General features: G+C 44.8%; 1 protein-coding gene across 3 annotated transcripts in view; it reads right to left on the reverse strand.

Annotated features, from left to right (window-relative positions):
* The window catches only part of col4a6 (collagen, type IV, alpha 6), a 206,018-nt gene that overhangs the window by 76,702 nt on the left and 108,382 nt on the right, over positions 1–20,934 (reverse strand). For all 3 annotated transcript variants that reach the window (XM_055938511.1, XM_055938513.1, XM_055938512.1), the window contains exon 4: positions 11,589–11,663. In XM_055938511.1, coding sequence (XP_055794486.1) covers positions 11,589–11,663 — 75 coding nt within the window. The remainder of the gene's footprint in view (positions 1–11,588; positions 11,664–20,934) is intronic.

Below are 20,934 nucleotides of genomic sequence, written 5' to 3' on the forward strand. Positions count from 1 at the left end.
GACAGAGGAAGATGGAGAAAGAGGGGGAGAGGGGAAGAGGGAGTTCACTATCCTCTCATGCCTAACCCCCTACTGGCTCTGTGCAGAAGTAAGCTTAATCACTTAAAGACTTTTAGAGTAACAACTATACACATTCTATTACACTGATCCTCTGTGTATTTGTAAAAGATCAGCAACAGATTTGGACTAAAGAAGCACTAAAGGCCACAAGGCTTTGATGATCTCAAATCCACACAGCTTTGCATTGTTTAATTTCCTACCTCTCCATTTCTCTCTCTCTCTCTCGCTCTCTTTCTTCCCCAAAGTGAAGACATATGTTTCAGGGCCCTGGGTCTTGGTGTGGTCCCTTGGGGCCCGAGGCCCTAAGCAGATAAAAGCCTGGTGTTGATGTTAGCAATGCTTAACACAAAGCATCCCGTTGTCCCTCCGCGACCTCTCCCCTCTGGTGGAAACGGATGTTATTGTTTCTCTCTCTCTCTTCCCATCCCCCCTCTCTCTCTCTCTCTCTCTCTCTCTCTCTCTCTCTCTCTCTCTTTCTCTCTCTCTCTCTCTCGGAACTACAGGACTCTAAGTCCTTCCACTCTGCTGGTGTGTCCATGTGTAAGAGGCTTTTCCCCCCCTATGGATAGAAGCTAAGGGTTAGTCTTGTAGATAGGCCTAGGATAGAGATCGGGCTGAGATAAGGGGGGGGAGGTATCTGTATATATCAGTGTGTGTGTCCCATCTCCAGATTTATGGCCCTACAGTGTATACATTTACCACAGATGTTATTGTCTATATGTTTCCCTGACAGCTGATCCTCCTCTGAGCCTAGACTCTAAATGGACATGTTCCAATATGTCACAGTATTATTTATTACATTAAGGCGTTTATAGTTAATAATCTGATTAGAAATCACTCGATGGTGCCGTCCTGGTATTGTATGGCATCATTGATTCAGAGACAGCTAAGACAAAGGGTAGAGGTGGAAATGTACATGGAGAATGACGTAATGCAGCTGGCACGGTGTCCATTTTGGAGGGTGTAACTTGGGCCGAGGTGGCTAAGCAATGTGTACACTCTTAGAAAAAAAGCTAATATCTACAGCCTAAAAGGGTTCTTCGGCTGTCCCCATATGAGAACCCTTTTTGATTCTTCTGGTTCCCCCAAAAGGGCTTCTACCTGAAACCAAAAGGGGTTATCTTATGGGGACAGCTAAAGAACCCTTTTGGAGTAAGCGAGTAAGATGGATGGTTGAGGTAGAGGTAGGATGCCTTTTGCCTGAGACACTGATCCCCACTTTTGGTTATTGGTTGGTAGGCTGAACTGATCCCAGATATGTGGTTAATAGCTTCCAATGGAATAGGATGATACTCTGTAGGGCTTAGATACTGATCTTATGTCAGTTTGGCATTTCATCCCCTTATGCTTATGGTTATTATAATGGTAGGCTAATCTGATCCTATATCAGTAGATTAGAAGACAAACCTCCACTCAAACATGCTTCCAGTGCAAGTTTTGCTTATGGTTAAGGTTATGATTCAGGTGATATATTCCAATTTAAATACCTACGTCTACCTCAAGTGTGCTTCTAAATTTCTGCCTAAACTGATCTCATGTCTTTTTTTTCCTGTTAAGTCCCAATTGTGGCTGAAGTCTGTGGTAGTCTTATCTGATCCTAGATCTGTGGTTAAGACAAATGCCTCAAAACGTGCCTTTGGTACAGGAGAAAACTGAGCAGAGACAAACCAACACCCTCCACTTAGGGTTGGCGTTAAACAATGGGAGTGTGTGTGTGTGTGTGTGTGTGTGTGTGTGTGTGTGTGTGTGTGTGTGTGTGTGTGTGTGTGTGTGTGTGTGTGTGTGTGTGTGTGTGTGTGTGTGTGTGTGTGTGTGTGTGTGTGTGTGTGTGTGTGTGTGTGGAGCGTAATATAGTCGCCACTATGTTATTTGCTATAAGGCCTCTATCCGTGTGTCTGTGTAAGTGTAGGCTACAGCCACACGGTGTGTGTACTGCCTCAGACAGCCCTTAGGTAATTGTTGTTTGGATACAGACTGGGTACCGTAGAGGTAGTAAGTAGGTTCTTGTGCTGGTAAGACTAGTATGTCAGACTGCTGAAAGCGGCTAGGGAGCTGAGGCACAGACATGGACAAGGGGACTAATGCATACACACGTACTGTATAGACCAACCCAACTCAATCTCTGGCGGTTGCATTGGAATAGACACATACATGGACATAGACACGCAAACACACATACACCGACAGCTGCTCAGCACACCTACTGTAGGTCTGAGCCAACTGAACGAGTGTGAGAGAGTGTGAGATGTTTGCAGCCCACTGGCGAAGCTAAAACGATTCACTTTTGATATCAGTTCATCTGACAACATAAAAGCTATTTCGTGGATTAGAAAAACAACGTGTGTGTGTGTGTTTGCGTGTGTGTGGAGTCTTTTAGCTTGCCAATAGAATGATAACTGCACCTCACAGAATAAATAACCAGATAGATCAAGGCCATGAGAGGCAAAATTGATCTAAAAGGTGCACTCAGTCAGAGTAGACTAAACATAGAGAATCAAAGAGAGAGAGAGAGAGATTGGGGGGTTGAGAGAGGGGGGAGGAGAGGGAGAGGGGAGGAGAGGGAGATAGAGAAAGAAAGAGAGAGAGATAGACAGGGACACAGAGAGAAAGAGCCCCAGAGAGAGAGAGAGAGAGTGGTACATTTTCTCTGTCCCCTGGGCTAAACAGCTTGTTCCAACTGGAGGTGGGTATTCTGCCAAATGAATTGGAAATACTTTAGCATGATATGTTTCTACAATGTTTCTTTGGACCATGCCTGCAAGTGTCAAATCCACAGATAATGACTCATGTTATTGAACTTGACCATATAATTCAATGTTCTGTCCTGTAGCCATACCTAAATGACTCAACCTCACATCAATTGTTGAAAACATTAGCATGATACATCGTGGGCGTGATACAGATACTGGCAATACAGATACCGCTTTGGCAAAGGGAGAAGGTCTGAACGAGGCTTGGGGCGTAGAAAACAGCCTCCCTGAGAGGTGAGCCTATCTAACTCATCTAGATCTATACACACCACATCAGACCACCACAAACGTTTTGGCACGAGAGGAGTCTAGGGCATCTTTCCGGAGGACATGAGTCAGGATGAAAGTCTCCACTCCACTTTCATCACCGCATCCTCTTGCCCCTTCCATTATTCTTTCACTCCATCACCAGTTCCTGATCCTATTCTTGAACTCGTTCCTTCGCTGTGTGGGGTAAGAAGCCGAGTGATAACGTGAGGGTATGAGCCCTTATAGCTGACATGACAGCTGAGTGGTCTACGAGGTAAGGACATGGTTCATTTCTGCGGTAGACAGTAGCTGTCAGCACGACGCCGTTGTGAACCCACACGTTATCGTGCTATTTTACCACGCTATATCCTCCACCCCTAACTTAGAGGATCTTCACATACTAGACTTTTCCGTTAACAATACACATACACTGTGTACTTGCCATGTCTCGACCGCTAACCTTCGGAACAGCGGAGGCTACTGAGGGGAGGACGGAATGGAACGGAGTGATTGGAACGGTATGAAACACATGAAAACCATGGGTTTGATACCATTCCATTTACTCCGTTCGGGCCATTATTACGAGCCGTCCTCCCTTCAGCAGCCTCCACTGTTCTGGAGGTAGAACACGACACTCGCCCCCCCCCCACCCCCTCGAAGCAGGGCAGTGTAAACAGAATTGTCTCGTTGAGCCAACACTCTTACAGTATTTTTTTTTTAGCATAGCAATGTTTTCGAAACAGCTGAAATGTAGTAATTTTCTTATTATTTTTTTTAAACTTGTTTTATTACGTTTTACCTGAAATAATAGTAGCAGCCTGTTACATTCTGAAATTGTTGCCGTAGCTTTTGATCTCAACAGTGTTTTGTTTTTGTACTTGACTGCACTGGGCCTAATAGCTGTATTATCAGCTAGTTTAATGTGTGCGGACGAGAAAATAAACTCCTTAATTTTCTGCACGTTTGTGGATTTTAGCATTATTTGAGAGTGTAAAATGGTTTGGTTGCATTATTCAAAATTGTAGTATGTTTTAGAATTAAGTTGCTCGAACTGTTAAATCGTTTGTGCTTACTGGCTAGCGGCTACTGTGATATTTACCGTACATTTGAGCTGCGGACCCGAGAATGTCGCATTGCCAGCCACGACGAAAGGTACGGAAAGGATGTAATGTGAAGTGAAAAGTAGAATTCTCTTTCGACCACCTGGCTCCTCAGACTCTCCTTCATATCCCGTAGTGGGAATAGGGCCTTAATGTCAAACTCCTTAGTGTCACACACATTAGCAGGAGTTAGCACTCGCTAGACGTCATGTTAAACATCTCACGTTCCTTTCTTCTATTCATCCGATCGCAAATCAACCTGTTGTGAAACAGATTTTTTATTTGTTTCTTTATCCCCTCCCCCATATCAAAACAATTCTTGTTGGCAAGAGGGCGAGGTGAGGTTGCAGGCTTGCGTCCCAAATGGCACTCTATTCCCTATCTAGTACACTTCTTTTGACCAGGTTCTATAGAGCTCTGGTCAAACTTAGTGCACTGCATAGAGAATAGGGTGCCATTTGAGACGCACACAAAAGTAATTCAGGGACATGATCTGGTCATGTTTTGCTAGGGGACGAGGGGCGGGGGGCAGGGGTGTAGGTAGGGGTGAAGGGGGGGGGGTGGGGGCGGGGGGTGGAAATTGGATAGGGGTGGGGCATGGGTCCACTAGTGTTCCTCCCTCTGGCATTTAGAATTTGGGAGTGATCGCTGGCACACACAGACAGACAGACAGACACAGACAGACACAGACAGACAAACTCTACAAGGTGTGGAGCAGTAGCAGAACAGAACAAACAGTGGCTTGGAGCGAGGCCAGAGCAGGTGAAGGAGCCACTGTCAGGCCTTAGGGAGAAACACAGGGTAACATCTCTGTTTGCCAACATCTAGACCTTCATAGCCCAGAACACAGGGAAACATTCCTGTTGGCCAGCATCCAGATTTGTCTAGCCTGGGCATTGTCACTGCATGAGACCAAGTTGTTAAAAGGTTATCAAGTGGCTTCAGGTGAGAAGCAGGGATAGTGTGTGTGTGTGAGTGCGGGCGTGAGTCCTCGAGCACTCGTATGTGTGTGCACTGTGTGTGTGTGTGTTTGTGTCTAATTCTCTCAGATCAGGGACAGGTAAGGTAATTGACTACGACTATTACTAGCCTGCAGGTATCAACTTCAGCAAAGGGCTGAACACAGCTAGACAGCTAGACAGGTATTGTTAGGACCTGTTGAGCTTGGACTCTCCTATATACCGTGGAGATGAGGACAGAAGATAAAATAAACCAGCCATCATTGCAGCAACAGCAGAGGATATTTTTCTGAGTGTATTAAAGTAATAATCTGCGTAAGTGTGCAAAACATGTCTGGCTAATGCCTATCTTTTTAGAATGTCTGATTCGTTTACTCTCATGAACTATAACGGTCATAACGGTGATATTAGTGCGCAGGCACGCTTTTAAAGGAGAGTTGAAGTGTGTATGTATGTGTGTATGTGCGTGCATCTGACAAAAAGAAACACAAACTATATTACATTCATAACACCTTTGCTTTTCTTGAAATAACCCTTTCACTTTCTTTTCTCACTAGCACTGATTTTGCTACTTTACTGAGGAAAAAATTATGAATGCACTAACTGTAAGTCGCTCTGGATAAAAGCGCCTGCTGAATGACTGAAATGTAAAATGTACTGTTTGTATGTGACACAACACAACTAATGTTTAGGTTTGTTGGAGAAGAAAAACATGTCATTTTTTTTACATATTTTTTTTTAAATTTACCACCAATTTCACGGTATCCAATTGTTAGTAGTTACTATCTTCTCTCATAGCTACAACTCCTGTACGGGTTCGGGAGAGACGAAGGTCGAAAGCCATGCGTCCTCCGAAACACAACCCAACCAAGCCGCACTGCTTCTTAACACAGCGCGTGTCGGAGGAAACACCGTGCACCTGGCGACCTTGGTTAGCGTGCACTGCGCCCGGCCCGCCACAGGAGTCGCTGGTGCACAATGAGACAAGGATATCCCTACCGGCCAAACCCGGACGATGCTAGGCCAATTGTGCGTCGCCCCACGGACCTCCCGGTCGCGGCCGGATGCGACAGAGCCTGGGCGCGAACCCAGAGTCCCTGGTGGCACAGCTAGCGATACAGTGCCCTAGACCACTGCGCCAGCCGGGAGGCCCGAAAAACATGTAATTTGACCAAAGCTGTCATTTCTGAAGGTGACTACAACATTTAGACAACACCTCACCTCGCCCCTACCTGGGCTTGAACCTGGGCTTGTACCTGGGCTGCACACATCAACAACTGACACCCACGAAGCATCGTTACCCATCACGCCACAAAAGCCTCGGCCCTTGCAGAGCAAGGGGAACAACTACTTCAGGTCTCAGAGCGAGTGACGTCACCCGATTTAAACGCTATTAGCGCACACCACCGCTAACTAGCTAGCCATTTCACATCGGTTACACTCACCCCCCTTTTGACCTCCTTTTCCGCAGCAACCAGTGATCCGGGTCAACAGCGTCAATGTAACAGTATTGCTTCCGTCCCTCTCCTCGCCCCAATCTGGGCTCTGCACACATCAACAACAGCCACCCTCGAAGCATCGTTACCCATCGCGCCACAAAAGCCGCAACTACTTCCAAGGTCCTCAGAGCGAGTGACGTCACCGATTGAAACGCTATTAGCGCGCACCACCGCTAACTAGCTAGCCATTTCACATCGGTTACACTTACACAGTGCCTTCAGAAAGTATTCAGACCCCTTGACTTTTTCCACTTATTGTTACGTTACGGCCTTATTCTAAAATGGATTAGATTTTTTTAAATCCTCAAATCTACACACAATACCCCATAAATAATAAAAGCAAAAACTGTTTTTTTGAAAATAATTATTTACATAAGTATGTTTGCTATAAGACTTATAGTTTGCTATAAGACTCGAAATTGAACTCAAGTGACCTGCTTTCATTGATCATCCTTGAGATGTTTCTACAACTTTGAGTCCACCTGTGGTAAACTCAATTGATTGAACATGATTTGGAAAGGCACACACCTGTCTATATAAGGTCCCACTGTTGACAGTGCATGTCAGAGCAAAAACCAAGCCATGAGGTGGAAGGAATTGTCTGTAGAGCTCAGAGACAGGATTGTGTCACGGCACAGGTCTGGGGAAGGGCACCAAAAAATGTCTGCAGCATTGAAGGTACACAAGAACACAGTGGCCTCCATCATTCTTAAATGAAAGAAGTTTGGAACCACCAAGGCTCTTCCCAGAGCTGGCCGCCGAGCCAAACTGAGGAATCCCGGGAGAAGGGCCTTGGTCAGTCAGGTGACCAAGAACCCGATGGTCACTCTGACAGAGCTCTAGAGTTCCTCTGTGGAGATGGGAGAAACTTCCAGAAGGACAACCATCTCTGCAGTACTCCACCAATCAGGCCTTTACGGTAGAGTAGCCAGACGGAAGCCACTCCTTAGTAAAAAGGCACATGACAGCTCGCTTGGAGTTTGCCAAAAGGCACCTAAAGGACTCTCAGACCATGAGAAACAAGATTCTCTGGTCTGATTAAACCATGATTGAACTCTTTGGCCTGAATGCCAAGGGTCACATCGTGAGGAAACCTGGCACCATCCCTACGGTGAAGCATGGTGGTGGTAACATCATGCTGTGGGGATGATTTTCAGCGGCAGGGACTGAGAGACTAGTCAGGATCGAGGCAAAGATGAACGGAGCAAAATACAGAGAGACCCTTGATGAAAACCTGATCCAGTGCGCTTAGGACCACAGACTGGGGCAAAGGTTCACCTTCCAACAGGACAACGACCCTAAGCACACAGCCAAGACAACGCAGGAGTGGCTTCAGCTTATAAGAAATCCCGCTATGCCCTCCGACGAACCATCAAACAGGCAAAGCGCCAATACAGGACTAAGATTGAATCGTACTACACCGACTCCGATGCTTGTCGGATGTGGCAGGGCCTGCAAACTATTACAGATTACAAAGGGAAGCACCAGACGAGCCCAATCACTTCAAGGCAAGCAACACTGAGGCATGCATGAGAGCATCAGCTGTTCCGGACGACTGTGTGATCATGCTCTCCGTAGCCGATGTGAGTAAGACCTTGAAACAGGTCAACATTCACAAGGCAGCTGGGCCAGATATATTACCAGGACGTGTGCACCGGGCATGTGCTGACCAACTGGCAGGTGTCTTCACTGACATTTTCAACATGTCCCTGATTGTGTCTGACATACCAACGTTTCAAGCAGACCACCATAGTCCCTGTGCCCAAGAACACTAAGGTAACCTATCCCTCAACATAATCAAGACAAAGGAGATGATTGTGGACTACAGGAAAAGGAGGACCGAGCACGCCCCCATTCTCATCGAAGGGGCTGTAGTGGAGCAGGTTGAGAGCTTCAGGTTCCTTGGTGTCCACATCACCAACAAACTAACATGGTACAAACACACCAAGACAGTCGTGAAGAGGGCACGACAAAACCTATTCCTCCTCAGGAGACTGAAAAGATTTGTCATGGGTCCTCAGATCGTCAAAAGGTTCTACAGCTGCAATATCGAGAGCATCCTGACTGGTTGCATCACTGCCTGGTATGGCAACTGCTCGGCCTCCGACCGCAAGGCACTACAGAGGGTAGTGCATACGGCCCAGTACATCACTGGGGCTAAGCTTCCTACCATCCAGGATCTTTATACCAGGCGGTGTCAGAGGAAGGCCCTAAAAATTGTCAAAGACCCCAGCCACCCCAGTCATAGACTGTTCTCTCTGCTACCGCATGGAAAATGGTACCGGAGCGCCAAGTCTAGGACCAAAAGGCTTCTCAACAGCTTTTACCCCCAAGCCATAAGACTCCTGAATAGGTGACCAAATGGCTACCTGGACTATTTGCATTGTGTCCCGCCACCCCGCACCCGCCAACCCACTCTTTAACGCTGCTGCTACTCTCTGTCATCTATGCATAGTCACTTTAACTATACCTACATGTACATATTACCTCAATCAGCCCGACTAACCGGTGCCCCCGCACATTGACTCTGTACCGGTACCACCTATATATATCCTCGCTACTGTTATTTTCACTGTCATTTTACTTTTTATTTTTGAATTCTTTACTTATATATTGTTTACCTAATACCTAGTTTTTACTCAAAAATGGCACTGTTGGTTAGGGCTTGTAAGTAAGCATTTCAACACCTGTTGTATTCGGCGCACATGACAAATAAACTTTGTTTTGATTTGAACAAGTCTCAGAATGTACTTGAGTGGCCCAGCCAGAGCCCGGACTTGAACCTGATCGAACATCTTTGGAGAGACCTGAAAATAGCTGTGCAGCAACACTCCCCATCCAACCTGACAGAGCTTGAGAGGATCTGCAGAGAGGAATGGGAGAAACTCCCCAAATACAGGCATGCCAAGCCTATATCGTCATACCCAAGATGCTGTAACCGCTGCCGAAGGTGCTTCAACAAAGTACTGAGCAAAGGGTCTGAATACTTATGTAAATGTAATATTTCAGTTTTTAATTTGTAATAAATCTGCAAAACATTATTAAAACCTCTTTTTGCTTATCATTATGGGGTAGTGTGTGTAGATTGATGAGGAGGAAAAAACGATTGAATTAATTTTAGAATAAAGCTGTAACATAACAAAATGTGGAAAAAGTCAAGTAGTCTTAATACTTTCCAAAGGCACTGTACGAGACTTTCAATGCAACAGTATGTGTTTTCTGACTTTGTTTTTCAAGAACCACAACTACTTTCTAGTACTTAAAGTATTTGACCCAGGTCTGCTTTGAACTTCATAAAACACATTTGATTGTACCTATCCGGTATATGCGACAATAAAACATTTTTATTTTAAATAAACAATTGTGACATGCGTGGATAAGGACGAGAAGCCAAGATAGTGCCTCCTGTAGTAGGAGAGGAGGAATAGGTGTGTGACTTGTTTCAGGAAACTAGGCGTGTGTCGCGCGTCACTACTGCACAGGAGAGCCATTCGAACGTAAAAATAAATGTTTTATAGAAATGCCTTCTGGAACATGTGAACTTTCATTTGCCATTCAAATCTAGCTAGCTACATTTCAGATATCATACGTTTCTAATTTTGTCAGAAAGTTGTTTTCATTGTAACTTAAAGTGTACTGTTAGCTAGCTAGAGAACTCTAGCTGGCTGGTTCGCTAGGTAACGTTACGTGTATGATCTGTGTAGTAATATTATTCGTATCTCAGAGCCATTTGCATTGCTAATTATAACCTAATATTAGCTAGCTAGCTAACATTGAACCTAGTTGGTTAGCTTTAGCTACCTGCATATTCATGCAGGGTAGTAACGTTATGAGTTGGAATTATTATTCATTGTTTAGGTAGCTAACATGTTTAAACAAAAGACCCACTATGCAAGTAGCCATTTCACTGTACCGTTTACACCTTCTGTATCCTGTGCATGTGACAAAAAAACATAGATTTGATTTGATATAGCGTGTGTTTACCAGAGACGGTAATTTGAAGAACAACATGACCTGCAACAAAGTCAAATTAGGATATAACGTTAGGCTAATGAGACAGTGTCCAAGTTCTAAAATTCTCCAGTAGAATGTCCTACTTTTATTTCGTCACACTCACACTCACAACCGTAAGCTATTTTCTGTAATTATCTCGCCATTAACTTGTAAATAATGATCTTGTTGTGAGTTTATTTTCCTGAAATAATGAACACAAATTAGCTAAAGTTAAGATGCTGTCATTTGGTCATTATTTGAACTGTCTAGCCAGCTAACTTAACATTAGCTAGCTAGCTAACAAGCGTGAACTGAAATAAAACATAGTTTAGAAAGTTGCTTTTAGTTGCCTGGTTTGCTAGGTTGACATATACTAAATTCATTTTTAAACGGATAGGTTTATTAGTGTTAAAATACACCAGTTATGCTATTTTGGATGACCAGGCTGCTGACGTCATGCAGCCTGTTGTTTTTGTGTTTATACTTTTACATAATGACAATGACAAGTTTCATGTCGGACGACAATAGAATGTTCATGATGTGACTGCGACAACTTTCTACAGACATGTTCGATAGACGTAGTATAAACCAGCCTTTAGTCTTGAAATCGTTGGTTGTTGAATACACTACCACCATACTCCCTCTGTTTAGCACATGGCCTCACATGTGAATCCTTAAAGAGATGGGTGGGGCTAAAGCTTAAGAGGGTGTGAAGAAGAGCTCTCCAATAGGTGTATCAAAACATTCAAGGACCATTTTCTCAAAAGCGGGGTTACAGGTTTATCAACTTTCAAAGCAGAATTACTTTCCCATTGTTCCTCAACTGTAGTCTATGATATACGGCTTTCTAGATCAAAGTCTCTATTTTTATCCAAAAATAATAATAAATGTTGGTACATAAGACCGAATCGAGCGGGTCGGTCACAGATGTGAATGTGTGTGAGAGGGAGAGAGAATAGAGATGTATTCATGTCTTACCCTGCTGCCTTTCTCTGGATTACAATTGCATCCCCCACTACAGTCCAACCCATTACACGGTTCTCCTGTAGTTCCCTGGAGAGAGAGAGAGAGAGAGACCGTTAGTATTACATTATGTACTGTATGCCATTAAGCAGACACTTTTATCCAAAGCGTCTTGAGGCGTGAATACATTTTCATATGGTTGGCCTTAGTGGGAATCAAGCCCCATGCAAGCCCCATGCACGCTACATGCAAGCCCCATGCAAGCTACATGCAAGCCCAATGCTCTACCAACTGAGCCACGAGGGAGAGATAGAGAGACCCGCAGTGTCCAACCACAGCAGTAAGATTTGTGTCCATTGCCATGACAAAAGGGCAACCAGTGGAGCACAAACAACATAGTAAATACAACCTACAGTGCCTTCGGAAAGTATTCAGATCCCTTGACTTTTTCCACATTTTGTTAGGTTACAGACTTATTCTAAAATGTATATATTTTTTAAATTCCCACCATCACTCTACACACAATATCCCGTAATGACAAAGCTAAAACAGGTACACTTTAGAGCTCTGTCAGAGTGTCCAACGAGTTCTTGGTCACGTCCCTGACCAAGGCTCTTCTCCCCCGATTGTTCAGTATGGCTGGGCAGCCAGCTCTAGGAAAAGTCTTGGTGGTTCCATATTTCTTCCATTTAAGAATGATGGAGGACAGTGTTCTTGGGGACCTTCAATGCTGCAGACAATTTTTGGTACCCTTCCCCAGATCTGTGCCTCGACACAATCCTGTCTCGGAGCTTTACAGACAATTCCTTCCACCTCATGGCTTGGTTTTTGTTCTGACATGCACTCTCAACTGTGGGACCTTATATAGACAGGTGTGTGCCTTTACAAATCATGTCCAATCAATTGAATTTACCACAAGTGGACTCCAATCAAGTTGTAGAAACATCTCAAGGATGATCAATGGAAACAGGATGTACCTGAGCTCAATTTCGAGTCTCATAGCAAAGGGTATGAATATATGTGTAAATAAGGTATTTCGGTTTTTTATTTTCAATACATTTGCAAAAATTTCCCAAAATCTGTTTTCGCTTTGCCGTTATGGGGTATTGTGTGTTATTTATTTAATACATTTTGGAATAAGGCTGTAAAGTTGGAAAAAGTCAAGGGGTCTGAATACTTTTCCATTTTATACTTCAACTACGTGCACACTTACAACACTGTACATAGCCCATAATATAACATTCGAAATGTCTATATGCTTTTAAAACTTTTGTGAGTGTAATGTTTACTCATGTTCCCCTTGTTTATTTCCCTTTTGTTTTATTGCCTATTCCAGTTACTTTGGCAATGTAAACATGTTTCCCATGCCAAAAAAGCCCTTTGAATTGAATTGAGAGAGAGAGAGAGCGAGAGAGAGAGAGAGAACCACATGCAGTACCAGGCTTAACCTCTAGGACAATACTTTCAAGTGCTGCATTTGATTTGATTTTCTTTGCCGGGTACAATTGAACCAATGGAATAATATAGAATAAGTGTTTGAACTATGTTTTTGATTCACGTCTGCTAACTAATATCTTATGACGATGAAAAATGTTATAAGGAATAAACAACCGCCATGCTTTTTGTTCAAGATGTGTAGTGGGTTTGATTATCCCACTGAAACAAACACACAACATGTTTAACATTTTGTAAATGATCAGAAATAGAGAGGAAAAGACTGGGTGCCACATACCAGGACAGTCTAACCACTATCTGATAAGTAGAGCTCTTACATGGGGAATACATATGGGATCTGCTATCATAGTTTATCAATAATGCGTCAACCTTAATGCAGCTTTTGCTCAAAATGAATACACATTTTAAACTTCTCCCCCTGCCTATTTCAATAATCACATCGAACTTTATTTATAAAGCACATTTCTTAAAGAAAGGGGATGCATTTCAAAGTCCTAAATAAAATAATAAAAGGTGAGAAAGATAAAAACTAGACAAATTAAAATAGTAAAACAAAGTTATACAAATTAAAATAGTAAAAAAATAATACTAATAACAGTGGACTGAGAGATGCATTAAAAGAAATGAAAATGTATAAGATATATAAAATGGGATAAAATAAATCAAATAGATACTGAAAGCACAGCTAAAAAGGTTTCTAAAATGGTTTCTGAGGCCCTCAGATCCTCCAGCAGGCTGTTCCAAATGTCAGGATCATGGTGGCTGAAGGCTAGCCTTGCCAAAATGTTTGGTTATGACCTTTGGAACAACTAAAAGGCCAGAGGATCTGAGGGACCCACCAGGCACATATCTTAAAAGCATGTCAGACATGTCTTTGTGTGCAAGACCTCATGGTGCTTTAATTTTGTAAAAAAAAATATATATATATTCTAAAATGAATAGTTAACCAATGCAGGGACTTTTAAGATAGGTGTATTTCTCAATAGTCCTTGCACGTTATGCTTAGTTGGAATACCTACAACAACTTAAAATCCATCACACTATTAGTATAGATAAAGTACATAAGCCATCTCACACATACCAAAGCCCATTCACAGAACAATGTGTATGCTCCTTTCTCAGAAACCAGAGCGGGACAGAAAACAACCTCTCATGTGAGAAACTCTGTGTGTAGGTCTACATACAGACTCGAAGCCTACTCATGAACAGCCAGTCAGTCTGTCAGTCAGTCAATATTGAGACCGTCTGGGACAGGGAACAATGCAATATAGGTCCTTTCATAGAGGATTAAAACACCCCAGCAGCAGTCCTGGGCTAGGGGCTCCTAGGGGCCAGCTAGGGGCTAGCTAGAGGTCAAGGGTCAGGGATGGCGTTTCAATGCGATTAGGGATGAAAGGGTGTCGGTTGCGTCCTGGGGAGGTGAGCAGCCTGGTCTCATAGACTAGACGTAGCACAGTAAACAAAAATCCGGGACACTCAAATTAGTATATGTTATGTTTGGTATGGTTACATAAAACAGAAGGTTATTGAAGGCAAAAATGAAAGGAGGGTGGTTGGTCGGCATTGATGGGTAAGCTTATAATGGGAACGTCTACGAACTCTGAGGTTGCGTGTTCAAATCTCACCGTGGACAACTTTAGCATTTTAGCTAATTTGCAACTACTTACTGTTTTTAGCTACTTTTCAACTACTTATCATGTTAGCTAACCCTTCCCATAACCTTAACCCCTGGCCTTGCTAATATTAGCCACCTAGCTAATGTTAGCGTTAGCCAACTAACCAACGTTAGCCACAACAAATTGGAATTCATAACATATCATATGTATTGCAAATTCTTAAAATATTGTACAAATTGCGATTCGTAAAATATCATACAAATTGTAATTCGAAACATATCCTACAAATGGTTATTTGTAACATATCATACGAAATGGATGATGGAAAACCACAAATGATCACATACCATACTATACCAAAAGTAACACATCATATTAACTTGAGTGCCCCGGATTTTCACTTACTATGTTACATCTACCCCTGAATCCAGGTTGAGGTGAGAGGAGAGAGAGAGGGGGTTTGAGGGGGTGGGAGAGGTGAGGGGGTTTGGAGCTGTACGGATGTGGGTTGTAAAGAGTGAGGTGGTTGTGATAGTTATGTGTGTGTCTGTACGGGTAGTGTGTTCGTGATTGTAGTGTGAGTGTAAGTTATACCCCTCATCTATATTTGAGTATGTCATAGGGAGTAAGGTGGAGGTGAAAGGGTAGGGGATGTGATAGGTGAAGGGACAGGGGTTGGAATGCAAGGCCAAAATTATATGGAATTAGGCCCAGGATCCCAGGGGCCCTGTAAGCAGATCAACATGACGATGGTCCATCTGGACTTAAAATTGAACTACAAAGGAACCATGTTGAAACCTCACAGTCTGTTGTGGTGTCTAGCCATACAGATGTGAATGTGTGTGTGTGTGTGTGTGTGTGTGTGTACCACAAGGTGCATGGTGAACACCCCTACAGGTTGTTGCAGCCGAAACGTTGAGCAAACACAGTCCCAGGTTCATAGATCATAGACCACTTCACATGACCAGCAGACATGTCACTAGCTACCTCCTCAAACTCTTGACCTCACTCTTACAGGGGGGTTCTCTTTAAGAAATACAAGTGAAGGAGGGGGTGTGGGGGGGAGAGGGGGAGGGAGATAGAAAGAGAGGGAAAGGGGGAAAGTCTGTCCTCTCTCCTCGCTCTCTCTGTTGGTCAAGTTCACCCTCTCTTTCCCGCACTCTTTCCTCTGATCTCCACACTCATCCTAATCACAGTGACAGAAGCAGGGCAAGGTTACTCCACTGGAGAGAGAGAGAGAGAGAGAGGGAGACAAAGAGAGTGGGAAAAAGAGAGAGAAAGAGAGAAAGAGAGAGAGAGAGTAAAGACAGAAAAAGAGAGAAAGAAAGAGAGAGAGCGTAAAGACAGAAAGAGAAAGGCCATGGTCTCCACATGCTACTTCAGAAAAGAGAGCTGTCAAACTTTTGTCATGGGACTCCCTCTCTCTATTCAGCTTCCAGCCCAGTCAAACTCCTAATGTGAAACTATCCTACCTCACATGTTGATGCCCTACTCTATTGGGTTCCCACGCCAAGCGTGTATGTGTGTGTGTGTGAGTGTGTTTGTGTGTGTGAGTGTCTTCTAAAGGATTATTCATTTAAAGACACCACACCTTGACCTTCTACTTTCCCTGCCTCCCTATGAAAAGCCAGTGGGGGAGATGTACAATAGGGTGGAACTTAAGGAGTAGTCTGCGGCCCCACACACACACACACACACACACAAGGGTTGGGCGGTGTCACGCCCTGACCGTAGAGAGCTTTTTATGTCTCTATTTTGGTTTGGTCAGGGTGTGATTTGGGTGGGCATTCTATGTTCTTTTTTCTATGATTTGTATTTCTTGGTGTTTGGCCGGGTGTGGTTCTCAATCAGAGGCAGCTGTCTATCGTTGTCTCTGAGAACCATACTTAGGTAGCCTTTTTTTCCCACCTGTATTTGTGGGTAGTTGTCCATGTATAGTTGCCTGTGAGCACTACGTTGGCGTCACGTTTTTGTTTTGATGTTTATTGTTTTGTTGGCGACATCTTATAATAAAGAAGTATGTACGCTCACCACGCTGCACCTTGGTCCTCTTCTTACGACAGCCGTGACAGGCGGTATCCAGATTTTCATAGCGTAATACCGTTCCTGTACCATACCGGGGTATACGGTATTACGGGCAGTGCAAGGGCCGCTATTTCTTTCCAAACATAATATATACACTGTATATAATAAAAATACGAATACAATTCTGTACAAAACAATTTAGGCAGAAGGGATCTTTATCCAGGAGGGGATTGATAGTCACCACTGTAACCAAGAAGATTGATCTTAAGCTAGCAAACCAAATGCATAGCTGTAGCCTTGAACTGGAGCTAATTTATTTGGCACATCTTAGATAGTTAAATTAAGTTACCCCTGCATTTCTAAATATCCAATCCAAGATGGCGTAGCAGTCAGATGTCCTTTGTCCTCGTCTTGTCCCGTGTATATATATTTTTCTTCGCATATCTTTTTATATATATATTTTTTCTTCTTAAAAACTCAACTTCAAAACACTCTCCTGCAACCCACCTCACCAAATGTGGTGCGGATCTGTTTTTTCCCTCAAAAGTATTATTCACCTCGTATCCGAAATCTACAACAGAAGCTAGCCAGAAGTTAGCCAGCTCACAAGCTAACGTTAGTAGTTCAGCTAACCACAGCTAGCGCTCATCAGCTATCCTTTAGCTCGGAAAACTATTGCCAGTTTTGTACAACGCGACTCAGACCAGAGCATACCAGACCTATTTTCTCTCCATATCCCCGGATTTTTACCGCAAGCTCTGGACATTTACACCTGGATCTTGCAGCTAACTAGCTGCTATCCGAGTGACTATCGGCTAACATCAATTCCGGAGCAAACACCAATTATCCCGGAGCTAGCCAGCTGAAGAGTTCCATCAGCCACTCCTGGGCTACAATCACCTATCCGGACCCGTTTTTCTGCCGATGCGGAGCCCCACCGGGCTTTCACGACTGGGATACCGACGTTATCTGCCCGAGGGAGTATTTCAACTGGCCCCTCCATCGCGACGTAACCTGAACGTCCATATGCTAACTGCGGCCCGCTAATCGTTAGCTGTCTTGAGCATATCGGCTGCTATCTGAACAGGTCTATCGAACAATCTTCTTAGGCCACTATAACTATTTTGACAATTGGATTGGTCCCCTCTACCACACGGAACCCCACTAATCTACCGACGGAATTGCACGGCGTGGCTAAAAACAGACCTCCATCTTCTGCTAGCTTGCTACCCATGACTAGCTGTCTGAATCACGAAGCTAGCACCAGTTAGCAAACACAATTCTACAACTCACAACCTCTCTTTCGCCACCGCCATCCGGCTTGGATTCTCTGTCGACACGACCACGTCTGGTCTGCAGACAAATACCCCATCCGCTGTGCCCTCAACCGGCCTCCGTCTGAGCAGACCCCCTCCGTCTGAGCAGACCACCCCCCCGGGCTACTAACTTTAAACGCCGCGGGCTAGCTTAGTGGAGGCCTCACTGCTCCATCTACGGCTGCCCCCTGGACACTATGATCACTCGGCTACATAGCTGATGCCTGCTTGACTGTCCATTAATTCACGGTACTCCATTCCGTTTATTTGTGTTTTATCTGTCGGCTCTGTGCTTTAACTCAGGATCTGTGTGTAGTTAATCCGACCCTGTCTGCCTGGTCGTCGCTATTTTTACCTGCTGTTGCTGTGTTAGCTGACTAGCTGCTGTTATCTCACCTGTTTTAGCTAGCTCTCCCAATCAAGACCTGCAATCACTTTATGCCTTATTGTATGTCTCTCTCAAATATCAATATGCCTTGCATACTGTTGTTCAGGCTAGTTATCATTGTTTTGGTTTGCAAGGGACCCCGTAGTTCCACTCTCCGTACCTCTGATACCTCCTTTGTCCCACCCCCCACACATGCGGTGACCTCACCCATTGAGACCAGCATGTCCAGAGATACAACCTCTCTTATCATCACACAGTGCCTGGGCTTGCCTCCGCTGTACCCGTGCCCCACCATACCCTGGTCTGCACATTATGCCCAGAATCTATTCTACCACGCCCATAAATCTGCTCCTTTTATTCCTTGTCCCCAACGCTCTAGGCGACCAGTTTTGATAGCCTTTAGCCGCACCCTCATCCTACTATTCCTCTGTTCCTCGGGTGATGTGGAGGTAAACCCAGGCCCTGCATGTCCCCAGTCACCCTCATTTGTTGACTTCTGTGATCGAAAAAGCCTTGGCCTTATGCATGTCAACATCAGAAGCCTCCTCCCTAAGTTTGCCTTACTCACCGCTTTAGCACACTCTGCCAACCCTGATGTCCTTGCCGTTTCCGAATCCTGGCTTAGGAAGGCCACCAAAAATTCTGAGATTTCCATACCCAACTATAACACTTTCCGTCAAGATAGAACTGCCAAAGGGGGAGGAGTTGCAATCTACTGCAGAGATAGCCTGCAAAGTTCTGTCATACTTTCCAAGTCTATGCCCAAACAGTTCGAACTTCTAATTTTAAAAATTAATCTCTCCAGAAATAAGTCTCTCACTGTTGCCGCCTGCTACCGACCCCCCTCAGCTCCCAGCTGTGCCCTGGACACCATCTGTGAATTGATCGCTCCCCACCTAGCTTCAGAGTTTGTTCTGTTAGGTGACCTAAACTGGGATATGCTTAACACCCCGGCAGTCCTACAATCTAAGCTTGATGCCCTCAATCTCACTCAAATCATCAAGGAACCCACCAGGTACAACCCTAAATCCGTAAACATGGGCACCCTAATAGACATTATCCTGACCAACTTGCCCTCCAAATACACCTCTGCTGTCTTCAATCAAGATCTCAGCGATCACTGCCTCATTGCCTGTATCCGCCACGGGTCCGCGGCCAAACGACCGCCCCTCATCACTGTCAAACGCTCCCTAAAACACTTCTGCGAGCAGGCCTTTCTAATCGACCTGGCCCGGGTACCCTGGAAGGATATTGACCTCATCCCGTCAGTTGAGGATGCCTGGTCATTCTTTAAAAGTTACTTCCTCACCATATTAGACAAGCATGCTCCGTTCAAAAAATGCAGAACCAAGAACAGATATAGCCCTTGGTTCACTCCAGACCTCACTGCCCTCGACCAGCACAAAAACATCCTGTGGCGAACTGCAATAGCATCGAAGAGCCCCCGCGATATGCAACTGTTCAGGGAAGTCAGGAACCAATACACGCAGTCAGTCAGGAAAGCAAAGGCCAGCTTTTTCAAGCAGAAATTTGCATCCTGTAGCTCTAACTCCAAAAAGTTCTGGGATACTGTAAAGTCCATGGAAAACAAGAGCACCTCCTCCCAGCTGCCTACTTCACTGAGGCTAGGTAACACGGTCACCAATGATAAGTCCGTGATAATCGAAAACTTCAACAAACATTTCTCAATGGCTGGCCATGCCTTCCTCCTGGCGACTCCAACCTTGGCCAACAGCCCCGCCCCCCCCCCCCCGCTGCTACTCGCCCAAGCCTCCCCAGCTTCTCCTTTACCCATATCCAGATAGCAGATGTTCTGAAAGAGCTGGAAAACCTGGACCCATACAAATCAGCTGGGCTTGACAATCTGGACCCCCTATTTCTGAAACTGTCCGCCGCCATTGTCGCACCCCCTATTACCAGCCTGTTCAACCTCTCCTTCGTATCATCTGAGATCCCCAAGGATTGGAAAGCTGCCGCGGTCATCCCCCTCTTCAAAGGGGGAGACACCCTGGACCCAAACTGTTACAGACCTATATCCATCCTGCCCTGCCTATCTAAGGTCTTCGAAAGCCAAGTCAACAAACAGATCACTGACCATCTCGAATCCCACCGTACCTTCTCCGCTGTGCAATCCGGTTTCCGAGCCGGTCACGGGTGCACCTCAGCCACGCTCAAGGTACTAAACGATGTCATAACCGCCATCGATAAAAGACATTACTGTGCAGCCGTCTTCATCGACCTGGCCAAGGCTTTCGACTCTGTCAATCACCATATTCTTATCGGCAGACTCAGTAGCCTCGGTTTTTCTAATGACTGCCTTGCCTGGTTCACCAACTACTTTGCAGACAGAGTTCAGTGTGTCAAATCGGAGGGCATGTTGTCCGGTCCTCTGGCAGTCTCTATGGGGGTACCACAGGGTTCAATTCTCGGGCCGACTCTTTTCTCTGTATACATCAATGATGTTGCTCTTGCTGCGGGCGATTCCCTGATCCACCTCTATGCAGACGACACCATTCTGTATACTTCCGGCCCTTCCTTGGACACTGTGCTATCTAACCTCC

The sequence above is a fragment of the Salvelinus fontinalis genome, chromosome 11 (genome assembly GCF_029448725.1).
Source record: "Salvelinus fontinalis isolate EN_2023a chromosome 11, ASM2944872v1, whole genome shotgun sequence".
Taxonomy (NCBI): domain Eukaryota; kingdom Metazoa; phylum Chordata; class Actinopteri; order Salmoniformes; family Salmonidae; genus Salvelinus; species Salvelinus fontinalis.